The 13,353-nt window shown below is 43.2% G+C and overlaps 1 protein-coding gene across 3 annotated transcripts in view; it reads left to right on the top strand.

Moving 5' to 3' along the window:
• The window catches only part of ADAM11 (ADAM metallopeptidase domain 11), a 115,194-nt gene that overhangs the window by 90,135 nt on the left and 11,706 nt on the right, over positions 1-13,353 (top strand). For all 3 annotated transcript variants that reach the window (XR_005779850.1, XM_040437472.1, XM_040437471.1), the window contains exons 15-19: positions 4,323-4,422; positions 6,659-6,730; positions 8,132-8,227; positions 9,772-9,852; positions 11,661-11,711. Coding sequence is in view for 2 of the 3 variants with exons in the window: in XM_040437472.1 (XP_040293406.1) it covers positions 4,323-4,422; positions 6,659-6,730; positions 8,132-8,227; positions 9,772-9,852; positions 11,661-11,711 (400 nt within the window). In the remaining variant the exon portion in view is untranslated. The remainder of the gene's footprint in view (positions 1-4,322; positions 4,423-6,658; positions 6,731-8,131; positions 8,228-9,771; positions 9,853-11,660; positions 11,712-13,353) is intronic.

Genomic DNA, 13,353 nt, shown 5'->3' with positions numbered 1-13,353 from the left:
AGATGGATCGGATCCGCAAAACGCATACGGACGTCTGAATGGAGCCTTACAGGGGGCGTGATCAATGACTGTGGTGATCACCCCATATAGACTCCCGGATCACCCCCCTGTCATTGATTACCCCCCTGTCATTGATCACCCCCCTGTAAAGCTCCATTCAGATGTCCGCATGATTTTTACGGATCCACTGATAGATGGATCGGATCCGCAAAACGCATACGGACGTCTGAATGGAGCCTTACAGAGGCGTGATCAATGACTGTGGTGATCACCCCATATAGACTCCCTCATCACCCCCCTGTCATTGATTACCCCCCTGTCATTGATCACACCCCTGTAAAGCTCCATTCAGATGTCCGCATGATTTTTACGGATCCACTGATAGATGGATCGGATCCGCAAAACGCATACGGACGTCTGAATGGAGCCTTACAGGGGCGTGATCAATGACTGTGGTGATCACCCCATATAGACTCCCTGATCACCCCCCTGTCATTGATCACCCCCCCTGTCATTGATCACCCCCCCTGTCATTGATCACCCCCCCTGTCATTGATCACCCCCCCTGTCATTGATCACCCCCCCTGTCATTGATCACCCCCCCTGTCAGGCTGCATTCAGATGTCCGTATGATTTTTACGGATCCACAGATACATGGATCGGATCCGCAAAACACATACGGACATCTGAATGGAGCCTTACAGGGGGGTGATCAATGACAGGGGGGTGATCACCCCATATAGACTCCCTGATCACCCCCTGTCATTGATCACCCCTCTGTAAGGCTCCATTCAGACATTTTTTTGGCCCAAGTTAGCTGAAATTATTTTTTTTTTTCCTTACAAAGTCTCATATTCCACTAACTTGTGTCCAAAAATAAAATCTCACATGAACTCACCATACCCCTAAAGGAATCCAAATGCATACATTTTTTTAGACATTTATATTCCAGACTTCTTCTCACGCTTTAGGGCCCCTAGAATGCCAGGGCAGTATAAATACCCCACATGTGACCCCATTTCGGAAAGAAGACACCCCAAGGTATTCCATGAGGGGCATATTGAGTCCATGAAAGATTGAAATTTTTGTCCCAAGTTAGCGGAAAGGGAGACTTTGTGAGAAAAAATAAATAAATATCAATTTCTGCTAACTTGTGCCAAAAAAAAAAAAATTTCTATGAACTCGCCATGCCCCTCATTGAATACCTTGGGGTGTCTTCTTTCCAAAATGGGGTCACATGTGGGGTATTTATACTGCCCTGGCATTCTAGGGGTCCTAAAGCGTGAGAAGAAGTCTGGGATCCAAATGTCTAAAAATGCCCTCATAAAATGAATGTGGGCCCCTTTGCGCATCTAGGCTGCAAAAAAGTGTCACACATGTGGTATCGCCGTACTCAGGAGAAGTTGGGGAATGTGTTTTGGGGTGTCATTTTACATATACCCATGCTGGGTGAGATAAATATCTTGGTCAAATGCCAACTTTGTATAAAAAAAATGGGAAAAGTTGTCTTTTGCCGAGATATTTCTTTCACCCAGCATGGGTATATGTAAAAAGACACCCCAAAACACATTGCCCAACTTCTCCTGAATACGGCGATACCAGATGTGTGACACTTTTTTGCAGCCTAGGTGGGCAAAGGGGCCCACATTCCAAAGAGCACCTTTAGGATTTCACAGGTCATTTACCTACTTACCACACATTAGGGCCCCTGGAAAATGCCAGGGCAGTATAACTACCCCACAAGTGACCCCATTTTGGAAAGAAGACACCCCAAGGTATTCCGTGAGGGGCATGGCGAGTTCCTAGAATTTTATATTTTGTCACAAGTTAGCGGAAAATGATGATTTTTTTATTTTTATTTTTTTCCCTTACAAAGTCTCATATTCCACTAACTTGTGACAAAAAATAAAAACTTCCATGAACTCACTATGCCCATCACAAAATACCTTGGGGTGTCTTCTTTCCAAAATGGGGTCACTTGTGGGGTAGTTATACTGCCCTGGCATTCTAGGGGCCCAAATGTGTGGTAAGAAGTTTGAAATCAAAATGTGTAAAAAATGACCAGAGAAATCCGAAAGGTGCTCTTTAGAATATGGGCCCCTTTGCCCACCTAGGCTGCAAAAAAGTGTCACACATCTGGTATCTCCGTATTCAGGAGAAGTTGGGGAATGTGTTTTGGGGTGTCATTTTACATATACTCATGCTGGGTGAGAGAAATATCTTGGCAAAAGACAACTTTTCCCATTTTTTTTATACAAAGTTGGCATTTGACCAAGATATTTATCTCACCCAGCATGGGTATATGTAAAAAGACACCCCAAAACACATTCCCCAACTTCTCCTGAATACGGAGATACCACATGTGTGACACTTTTTTGCAACCTAGGTGGGCAAAGGGGCCCACATTCCAAAGAGCACCTTTCGGATTTCACTGGCCATTTTTTACAGAATTTGATTTCAAACTCCTTGCCACACATTTGGGCCCCTAGAATGCCAGGGCAGTATAACTACCCCACAAGTGACCCCATTTTGGAAAGAAGACACCCCAAGGTATTCTGTGAGGGGCATGGAGAGTTCCTAGAATTTTTTTATTTTTTGTCACAAGTTAATGGAATATGAGACTTTGTAAGAAAAAAAATAAAAATAAATCATCATTTTCCTCTAACTTGTGACAAAAAATAAAAAGTTCTATGAACTCACTATGCCCATCAGCGAATACCTTAGGGTGTCTACTTTCCTAAATGGGGTCATTTGTGGGGTGTTTGTACTGTCTGGGCATTGTAGAACCTCAGGAAACGTGACAGGTGCTCAGAAAGTAAGAGCTGCTTCAAAAAGCGGAAATTCACATTTTTGTACCATAGTTTGTAAACGCTATAACTTTTACCCAAACCATTTTTTTTTACCCAAACATTTTTTTTTTTATCAAAGACATGTAGAACAATAAATTTAGAGCAAAATTTATATATGGATCTCGTTTTTTTTGCAAAATTTTACAACTGAAAGTGAAAAATGTCATTTTTTTGCAAAAAAATCGTTAAATTTCGATTAATAACAAAAAAAGTAAAAATGTCAGCAGCAATGAAATACCACCAAATGAAAGCTCTATTAGTGAGAAGAAAAGGAGGTAAAATTCATTTGGGTGGTAAGTTGCATGACCGAGCAATAAACCGTGAAAGTAGTGTAGGTCAGAAGTGTAAAAAGTGGCCTGGTCTTTCAGGGTGTTTAAGCACTGGGGGCTGAGGTGGTTAAACAAGTGGCATGTGAACACAATAATTAGTGATTATGGATTATCACCACAGCAGCAACAACATATTCGAAAATTGAATTTTGAGTGAAAATATGACAGTTATCCTTTAAGTCCTAGCTGCATGGTACATATATATATATATTGTGGGGGGTTAGCTCTTCTCCGGGGGTCATTCACACAAATATCTTTGCCAGACACCAAATTTAAGGTCCAAACTTCGCTTTTATTTGGCACCTTAGCAAAACAAACATAATACAAAACAAATACCTGCCCGGCTGGGCTCTAACTAAACATAGTGCAGAATCCCTGACTCACCTATAGAGTGCTGTTCAGACACGGTCATAACATGCAGCTTTCTCAGCTAGCCCAGCAGCCTCCAGGCTGTAGCAAATGCAAGTCCCTTTGGGGGATTGTGGTCCAGCAGTCCTCCCGACTCTGACCTTGTGGCCCTTGTACCCCAGGCGTCACTGTGTCCCCCAAATTCCAGGCTGTCACTTAGCCTCGTGGTCCCTCAGCCTAGCCCAGCTGAGGCCACACAGACAGAGCCTCCAGGCCTCTGTCTACAGGTAACCCACTCCCCCCTTTCTGAGACTCTGGGAGGTGCTTTATGCCAGGCTGAGTACCTCCAGCTTGTCTGTGGTGGAATAGGGGCGTGGACCGCACTATCCACCCCTTCCTTGCCTCCAACCTGCGTGAGACCTGTCACTGTCTCACAATATATATATATATATATATATATATATATATATATATATATATATATACAAGTGATGGGGTTAATTCAGCTTGACATACTCCATACAGTTCTGTATACAATGCCTGGACGTATGTGGTAATTGTCCAGAAAAAGGCATTCATAAATACATATTTATGCACACATTAATCTAACATTCATTAAAGAAATTCCAATAGTCCAGAATATTACCACAACAGGTTTTAGCATTGTGCTTCTGGTTGTTTTAAGTGGTTTTCTATGACTGTTTGTTGTATTGGTGTACATGACATTAGGATCAGTGAATCAATAAATCAGGAGCACGGTTGTATTTGCCACTGACAGTAATTAGCTTTTTTTCAGGTACTACCTTCCCCAGAAATTCTCCCGCTGCAGTACTGATGAATACAGACAGTTCTTGGAAAACGGAGGAGGGAAGTGCTTGTTTAACAAACCCAATAAGGTAGAGACCTTTTATGCCTAACATGGCATTATTTGTTATTTCCACAGAATCCTAACTAGTCCTACATCCTCACATAGCTTATTCCTTTAAAACGTGTCCCTATATATAAGACTGGGTTTGCATTTTGTCCCCCAGCTGCATATCTGCCTTCACATACCTATTATAATGTTCCTTTGTCCCCATGTTTCTATCCCTTCACCTCCTACAGCTTGTTATTTTGTTCACATCACCCTTGATCAGACATATAGGTCAGGAGCCTCTGATGGAAGTCTAAGACCATAAGGTGGCTTACATCACCCTTACGCCCCAGTGTTGAAAAAAAAAAAAAATTGTATTTTTACATTTTTTTTTCCATTGGTCCACTGTATAGTGTGCTTTTCTGTACAGTTTAAATAAATGGATGCTGAAGCATACCAGCCTGACAGAGGCCAAGAAGACACTCTATTAGCCTCTGTCGGGTAAGTGGGGTCTATGGATCAGTTTGAAATGTGAACATTCCCACCTGTCTGCCTCCTGTAACTGATATGTGCTCTAAGCTACATAGCACATCAGAGTGGTTTATGGTTTCTCAGCATTAGTCAGTTTAGATTCCATGTGAAAATATATACATAAATTCATATAACGAATAATCTGCATACATTACTGTATTGTATGCATTACGTATGGAAGTGAAGTATCCTTGAGTGTGTGTGCTGGTGGATCACAATAGAACGCAGTTTAAAGGGGTTGTCCAGGATTGGTGACATTTGCTTAAGTGCACTACCTTTATTTTGCTCTTCTGATGCCCCATTTTCTAATCTCCAAATTCTGAGCCGGAAGTGTGGTTACTCTACAAGTTAGTGACGTACAGGGCCTCTTTGTGGAGAGCGAAGCCTCTTCCGCCTCGCAAGGAGCCCGGTGACGTCACCAGCACCCACGGAGATTATTCAGAGCGCAGGGAGGGCGGGTACTCGGCAGGAACAGGCTGCGCTAAGTAACACCCCTCTGGTCCGGTGACATCACCGGCAGACAAGAATATTATGCAGAGCGCAGGGAGGAAGGTATGTAGGAGGTCACATCAGGGATATGTAAAGCCCCTCTGGTCCTGTGACGACACCGGGCATTGCGCAGCCTTATCTATGAAGATAGAGAAGAGGGATATGCGGACAGGAGGCGGAATATCAATGAGGGGGGAGGATGCACGGAGGAGTGGAGACTGATCTGACTGACTGCCTGGACGCCACAATGCTGCAACACATATACACAAACATGTCAATACTTAGTGTAGGAGCACTGGAGAAGTGCTAAAAATACAGGAACACAACAGGGGGACCTTGAATCAGCTAGACATGGTTTCTAAATATCTATTTGATCCTGGACAACCCCTTTAAATGGTTACTGTCCTTTCAAAAAACTTTACACAAGTCAATAGTTCAGGGGAATATAAGAAACTTTGTAATAGGAGAAACATGACTTTTTCTCCACTAATCTGGCTCATTCCCTCCAGTCCCCTCAATGTTTAACTGTTCACTTATTCACTCTGAATTCTCTGCTAGACAGACTCACCCGAGTGCTTTATTCACACCAGTACTTTTTAGTAAACCTCTGTAATGGCCTAAATTGTGCTGCTGCTACTACCTCTGAGTGAGGCAGTGAGTGAGTGTGTGAGAGAGAGCTATGGAGCAGAATCTCCTGTTTTCTCCAGGTGCTATGTATGGGAGACATGATAGTAGCTAGTTTCCACCTACTAGCTCAGGGGAAACGGTTTTGGTACGTTCACATACGCGGCAGTGGATCTGGCAGGCTGTTCTGGCAGAGACCAGCCTGCTGGATTTCACAAGATATGGCATTGCCAGTTTCTGCCGTTCACCGCCGGATCCCCTTTGACTATAATGAAGTCTAGCAGTGATCCGGCCACTTTTCAGCATAAATGCCGGGTTTCAGAAAAAACCTTGTATGTAAAGGTTTTTTTCTTTCCTACAGTCAGCATTTGTGCCGGATCCGGCATGCGGTAGATGCAAACGTACTCTTATATAATGTCATACATAGATATTGCTGCTGTACGCAAACATGGTAGCTCATCCTGAACAGTCATCTGGAAGTGTAGGTACATTTTAACTATGGTTGCTACTCACAGTGTAATAGACCTTACACCACCAAAGCCTTCGCAAATGTTTCACTTTAATTTGCCTTTTTTTGCCATCATGCATCCAGTTTTTAATAATGTATTTTTATTCTTTTAATTTTCCTCTGTTAGCTATTGGATGCTCCATCTTGTGGAAATGGATTTGTAGAAGTGGGAGAAGAATGTGACTGTGGTTCACCTACTGTGAGTATCCAAGTGGCAATTACTATTTTGTGTTACAGTTAATGTTGACATTAAATGACCCCCTCAATGCCTGGGCACCTCATATAGCTTATACTTACCCCGCTCCCCAATAACCGCGTCGCTCCTGATCCCCGCACTGCCGCCACTGCATCTCCCTGTAGCATTGCCAGCCAATAGCAGACCGCGACGGGGAAAAGCCTCCGTAGTGTCACCCGCGATGCTAGAGAGGCTCGTCCCCGTCACAGCCTACTATTGGTTGCCACCCCCTTTGCTGGATGTTTTGATCTGCGCATGGGAAGATTCAGCTGCAGCCATGCGGGGATCAGGAGCGACGTGGGTGTTGGGGAGTGGGGTAGGTATAACCTATATTAGGTGCCCAGGCATTGAGGGGTCATTTTAGGGGTTGGATAACCCCTTTAATGATAATCTGATAAGTCGGGCATGCAGTCTTACCTGTGGGCAGCATGTTATAGAGTAGGTGAAGCTGAGCAGGCTGATATATAGTTTTTTGTGGGAAAAGATTCAGTATAACTTCTATTCTAGTTTATTTAAATCTCGGTTCATTCTGGGTTTAGGAGTCCAGTGGGCGGTCCTATCAGAGATTGACAATTATCTTTTTATTCACAGTCATACATAGACAGCTGTATAGGACGTTTCTTTGGGCTTAGGAGTCCAGTGGGCAGTCTTAATCAGTGATTGATAGACTGTCCTGTATCAGCATGCATACAGATAGCTGTCAGTAGGTCTGCTTACTAAACTAATAAGTGACCAGTTATACTACACCCTTTCCCACAAACTATGGGGCAGATTTACTAATCCCGTCTAATAATTAGAATGTGTAAATTTATATCAGGCAGTCTAGAAATTCACCAAATGTATCCCAGTGAATTTGGTGCATCTTGGTAAAAGTTAGATACTTAAGCCATGACCCTTCCTGCTAAGCCACATCCCCTTTTCTAGTATGGTACAAAAAGCGTCTAAATCACATAAGAAATATGGTGCAAGGCATGTACACTAGCGTTTGGTGCAAATTGAACCAGGATTCTAGAACATTTAGCTTAATAAATCTCCCCCATATTTCGATCTGTTTTTTAATATCTACTATCACGGACACTATGGAGGAAATTTATTATGCAACTTTCACCAGTTTTCTAGTGTTCTGGTTGCAAATGTTGGCTCTTAGTTTTGCATTAAAAAAGTTGTGACTTTTTTTCGTTTTTCTCTACTCCCGTTTTTTGTATTGGGCGGGGCATAGAATAGAGTGCCAAGTCTCCACAGGCTGAGAAATATACTGCAGTTTACATCAGAAACAGAAACTGGTATAACTTATACAATATTAGAGCAGCCGTTTTCTATAAAACGCCACATAATGGTCATTAGCGCTATTATTGTTATTGACAGGAATGTAAAAAGAGTGGGGCACTGAACTGCTGTAAGAAGTGCACACTCAGCCATGATGCCATGTGTAGTGACGGGCTGTGTTGTCGGCGATGTAAGGTAAGAGATCTCTCCTCTACAATGATCATTTAAGTCTGACCAGTATATACTTGAGAGATGTTAGTACATTTTTTTATTGCATATTAACACAATATACATCATCAAGAAGAAAAATAATGACTACTACTACAAGGAATATAAAATGAAGGGACATTTAAGGTGTAACTGCCTTGTTTTTTTTATTTGCTAATGTGTAGGGACAGAGATGAGGAACATTTTTCTAATATAGTTTATTTAGAGAAATCGTATATTTATAGTTGAAAACTTGCCCTGAAATGTTCCTTAGCAGTGCTCTGTTAAATGAGTGTTGCTAAGGCACATCTGTCTTCCTAGTACTGTACAGTGCAGTACTTTTGACAGGGAAGACGGGCTGGGCTGGGAGCTGCTGAGATTTTTGCGAGATTTTTATACTTATGACCTATCCTCTGGATAGAGCATCAGTTTCTAATTGGTGAGGGGCTGACACCCAGGACCCCCACCGATCAGCTGTTTGAGAAGGCATCGGCGCTCCTGTGAGCGCCGCAGCCTTTTCTCTGCATTTCCTAGACGGAGTGATGACACGTTCATGTGTCACGTGGCCTAGGAGAAGCTCAGCCCTATTCAAGTGAATGCTGGGCTGAGCTGCAATATCAAGCACAGCTGCTATACAATGTACGGCACTGTGCTTGCTAAGCGGCGAGAAGGCCGCAGCGCTCACAGGAGTGCCGGTGCCTTCTCAAAACAGATCGGTGGGGGTCCCAGGTGTCGGATCCCCACCGATGATGACCTATCCTGAGGAAAAAAAATCCTGGAAATCCCTTTCAATATCTAAATATATATTTATGTGCCTTGCTCATTCTCACTGATTCTGCTGTATTCTCGGCGCACTGAGTAACTAACTATAGATCCATACAACTCTATAACTTTCCCTATATACAGCAGAATAGCTTCCCCCTGCCTCCCTGCATTGACAATAGTGAGCACTTACTGCTATCCTATCATGTATCTCCCTGCGGCTGGTTAGTTACTCCGGGTATCCAGCAGAATCACTGACTGACCGCGCTGGCCACACTGATCAGTGATAAATAGCAGGGAAACGAATATATATTTAGATACAGATATCAACCTATTGTCCACTATGTGAGGGCAGCCCAGCCCGTCTTTCCAGTCAGTACTGCACTAGGAAGACGGATGTGCCTTAGCAATGCTCATTTTAGAGTCGCTGCAAAGGGTCATTTCTGGACAAGTTTTCTACTATAAATGCACAATTTTTCAAAATAAATTATATTATATAAACGTTCCCTATCTCTGTCCCTACACATTAGCAAAAAAAAAACAAACACAACAGTTGCACTGTTATGGTGCACATTATAGCACCATATTATTGAGCTGTAGGCACTGTGTGTGCCGCAATACAGCATGAAATGGAAATTGGGATGTCGGATTCATATAGAGGTGGACAGTAAGACGCTATAGGCTTGCCCCATCTAGACTTCAAGATAATATGTGATGCTGCGTTCATAGACTCTTTTAGGATATATCTTTCTTCCGTGTCTTGATCACAGTATGAACCAAGGGGGAAAATTTGCCGTGAGCCCATTAATGAATGTGATGTACCAGAGATGTGTCCTGGAGACTCCAGTGTGGTGAGTCAGTCTTATCGTGTGTTAATTGGATAGTGTGGCATCCTTAGACCGGTTCTGCATGCAGCATGTCTGAGGATCTCCATTTTACTGTCTAAACCAGCATCTATTATGGGACCTTTTATATTGTGCAGAAGTGAACTCGTACAGTACATCATTAGAATATATTTATTGCCTTCACTACAAAGGCTGGGACCATGCCTGCAGACGGATTTCCTGTACCAATGATTTATGCTATCTGCATTCTGCATTTACTTTCCCGTTTTGAGCTAAACAAATACCTTATGACTAGAGAACTTTCATAGTAGACACAGAATATTGTTCTTTGACTATGGATATTTTCTTAATAATTGTTGATCCCAAAAACTCAGCTCTGAGAGTCAATGACATCCCCTAAATGCTGGAGCCATTAAATTGGTTGTCCAAGGGGTAAATTTTTTAGAAAGGGCTACGCTCAAGTTACAACTTTTACCAGGTCCTCACTGGTTCCTGGTCCCATCTCAGCAGAAAATGCCTGCTCATCCAATCACTGACGGTGACAGTGACCTGCCTCAGCCTTTGATTGGTTGGCGATAGGGAAGAAAGCTGGGGACTCTAATGCGGTGCTGCAGAAGCATCATGACTCCAAGGAGGTAAGGATAAGAAAGCATTTATTGGTGACAACACGTTTCAGGGTTGGAATGACACCTTCATCAGGCTACGTACACCATAATGATTATAGTGTACCTAGCCTGACGAAGGGGTCATTCCGACCCTGAAAAGCATTGCCTTTTGTCACCAATAAATGCTATCTTATCCTTACGTCCTTGGAGTTGTAATGCTCCTGCAGTGCTGCATCAGAGTCCCCAGCTATCAAGTTAACGAACCTGCACCAGGAGGGGGACAGGGTGCATAGCCCGCTCGGCTCCATCATTTAGCGTTTTAGGTAGTTGTGCCCTCCTCACAGCAACAGAAGGTAAGCAGTCCTTGTACTCAGGGGCCTCTTCTACTCCCTAGATTCCCACACACCCTACTCTCCTTTCTTTCACCAGTACTGCCAGTGATTGGTTGCGCAGGCATTTAATGGATGTTAAAGGGGTTTTCCGAGTGTTTAATAATGATGACCTATCCTGAGGTTGGGGTCCAACACCTGGCACCCAGGTTGATCAGCTGTTTGGAGAAACCATACTGTTGAGTTCTGTTGAGTGCCGTGGCCTCCTCACAGCTTACCAGGCACAGTGCCGTCCATTGGATAGGGTCTGTGCTGGGTACTGCATCTCTGCCCCATTCACTTGTGTTCAATGAACATGATGCCAGTGGCCTAGGAAGAGGTTGCGGCACTTACCAGAGGTCTCTTCGAACAGCTGATCGGGGGTGCTGGGAGTCGGATCCCATCAATCAGATACTGGTGACATATCCTGACATCCAGGATAGGTCAACAGTATTAAACACTGGGACAACCCCTTTAAGACCAGGAAGCAGAGACAAGCAGTAACTCAGTAAACATCGGAACGTGAGTAACGGGGGATAGTTGAGGGCGAATATCCCTTCTTTCATTTTTTTTTATTCCACTCTGAGCCATTTCTTACCACCCTGGACAACCCTTTTAAGGTTCAGGTAACTTTGATCTTGGGCAATGATATGAAATTACTAGACATTGACGTTTTAGGACACATCCATCCCTGTTTTACTACACAAAGAAAAAAAATTCCCTCATAGAACAGAGGGAGAAGACGTCAACGAATAAAAGATCAAAATGAATAAAACGATTGGATTTGTGAATGTGAATCTGTCTTATGTAAGGTAATCCATGTCTCCTTGTGTTTACACAGTGCCCAGCAAATCTACACAAGCAGGACGGATACTTCTGTGACAATGAACAGGTATTCTCACAGTGGCTTTGAGTGTATATCACTGTTTGTAGAACAATTCCTTGTCATGTTCTAGATTATTAAATCACAGGTGGCTTTCATCAATATTACTGCCAGTTTATATGCCAGATCCACCAGGTTGTACCGCCACTTCTTTAATTCCTAGACACAGGTGCAGGAGTGAATTATGAATAAAATTCACGTTTAAATAATCTTAAAATGACATGATCAGCAAGAGTTCTCACCAGAAAATACTAGGATATAATTATGTAAAACTTCTGTTGGTAAGGTGCTAAATGACGGGACACTTCTCCTTTCTCGTAAATTTGATCTGTTTTATATTTCGTATTCAGCATATTTTGTTTTTAGTTAATGTGGATGTTCCTTATTCCTCCAAATCAGCCTTTATGTTTTTTACTTTAGTGTATAAGGCAACAAAAATGATATTCCACATTTTATGAAGTTAAATGATGTCCTTTATTTGGAATGCAAATCTTCTCACAAGTTTATTGTGGGAGAATGATCTGGGGTAGGCTGAGTGGTAACTAGCTTGCAATTGGATAAGCAAAGTCTCTAAAAGTATCACCCGTTGGGAAACGACACAAACATATTTCCTTTAATAGTACTTGACCCCTGCTAGACTGGCTACATCTAAACCATTGTACTCTAGTCCTTGTTGGAGCGGCTTGTGGCCTAAAAGGGTCTATTTTCACATGTGGTGGGAATGCATGACGGTTAATACATTTTGGCTTTCTGTATTTGATCTTATTTGTCGTATTACCAACTTGCATTTGCCTCCTGACCTGGACCCTGAGCTCTGTATTCGCCAACTTACTTCACAGGCAACACAGGGTAGTTATCAATGTCAGATTGGGGTTCTTGGGGCCCACCAGTGCAAATTATTCTCAAGGCAAAACCCCTATATCATAAATGAAGGATAAGGACTACCATCACACACAAACTGCGATAGTGGAGCCCTAAAACTGCCTGGACCGCTATTCCTCCCTACTCGCACCCTAAGCATTGACCCCACAACTGGATGACAGTCTCTACACTGCAATACGAGAAAGGCGACACAAAAACATGGACTAACAAACAAACATCCTGAGAGTTGGCGTACAGAAAAAGGGTCAAATGCCAGTTGGACAATACAGGACAAGTAACGCTAGGCAAACTAGAAAACCAAAATACGCCAAAGAGTCAGAACCAGGAGTCACAATACCAATAAGAGATCCAAGCCAGGGGAGTCTTCAATAATGCAAGGACCCAGTAGGGGGAGCTAGAGGACAAGAAATTCACCGTCACCTGCAGATGCAGGTGCTGGCCTTTTATACCAGAGGAAGGCAGCTCATGCCGGTGTGGCAGTACGCCACATGGAGTTGCCGCCCGCACGGCCTGACGTTCAGGAGCCCCGGGGCTCCGACGTCAGCGAGGGCCCTCTGGCCCTGGTTCCTCTGGCAACTGGCCAGGGGAACCATAACAAGACACTAGTGGCAAGTGATTGGCTCCATAGGCAGCTAAATTGTTTATTTCTCATGGATCTTTGGATCCCATTAGGATATCAGACAGACGTGTGAATGGACTCTTACTGAAAGGCTGGATCCTATAGACAATGTTTAGAGCGTTATAAAAATTTACTTTTATATTACTCTCC

This window comes from Bufo bufo, chromosome 6 (assembly GCF_905171765.1).
Source record: "Bufo bufo chromosome 6, aBufBuf1.1, whole genome shotgun sequence".
Taxonomy (NCBI): domain Eukaryota; kingdom Metazoa; phylum Chordata; class Amphibia; order Anura; family Bufonidae; genus Bufo; species Bufo bufo.
The sequence above is the reverse complement of the archived record's forward strand: the minus strand, read 5'-3'. Positions and strand labels throughout refer to the sequence as shown.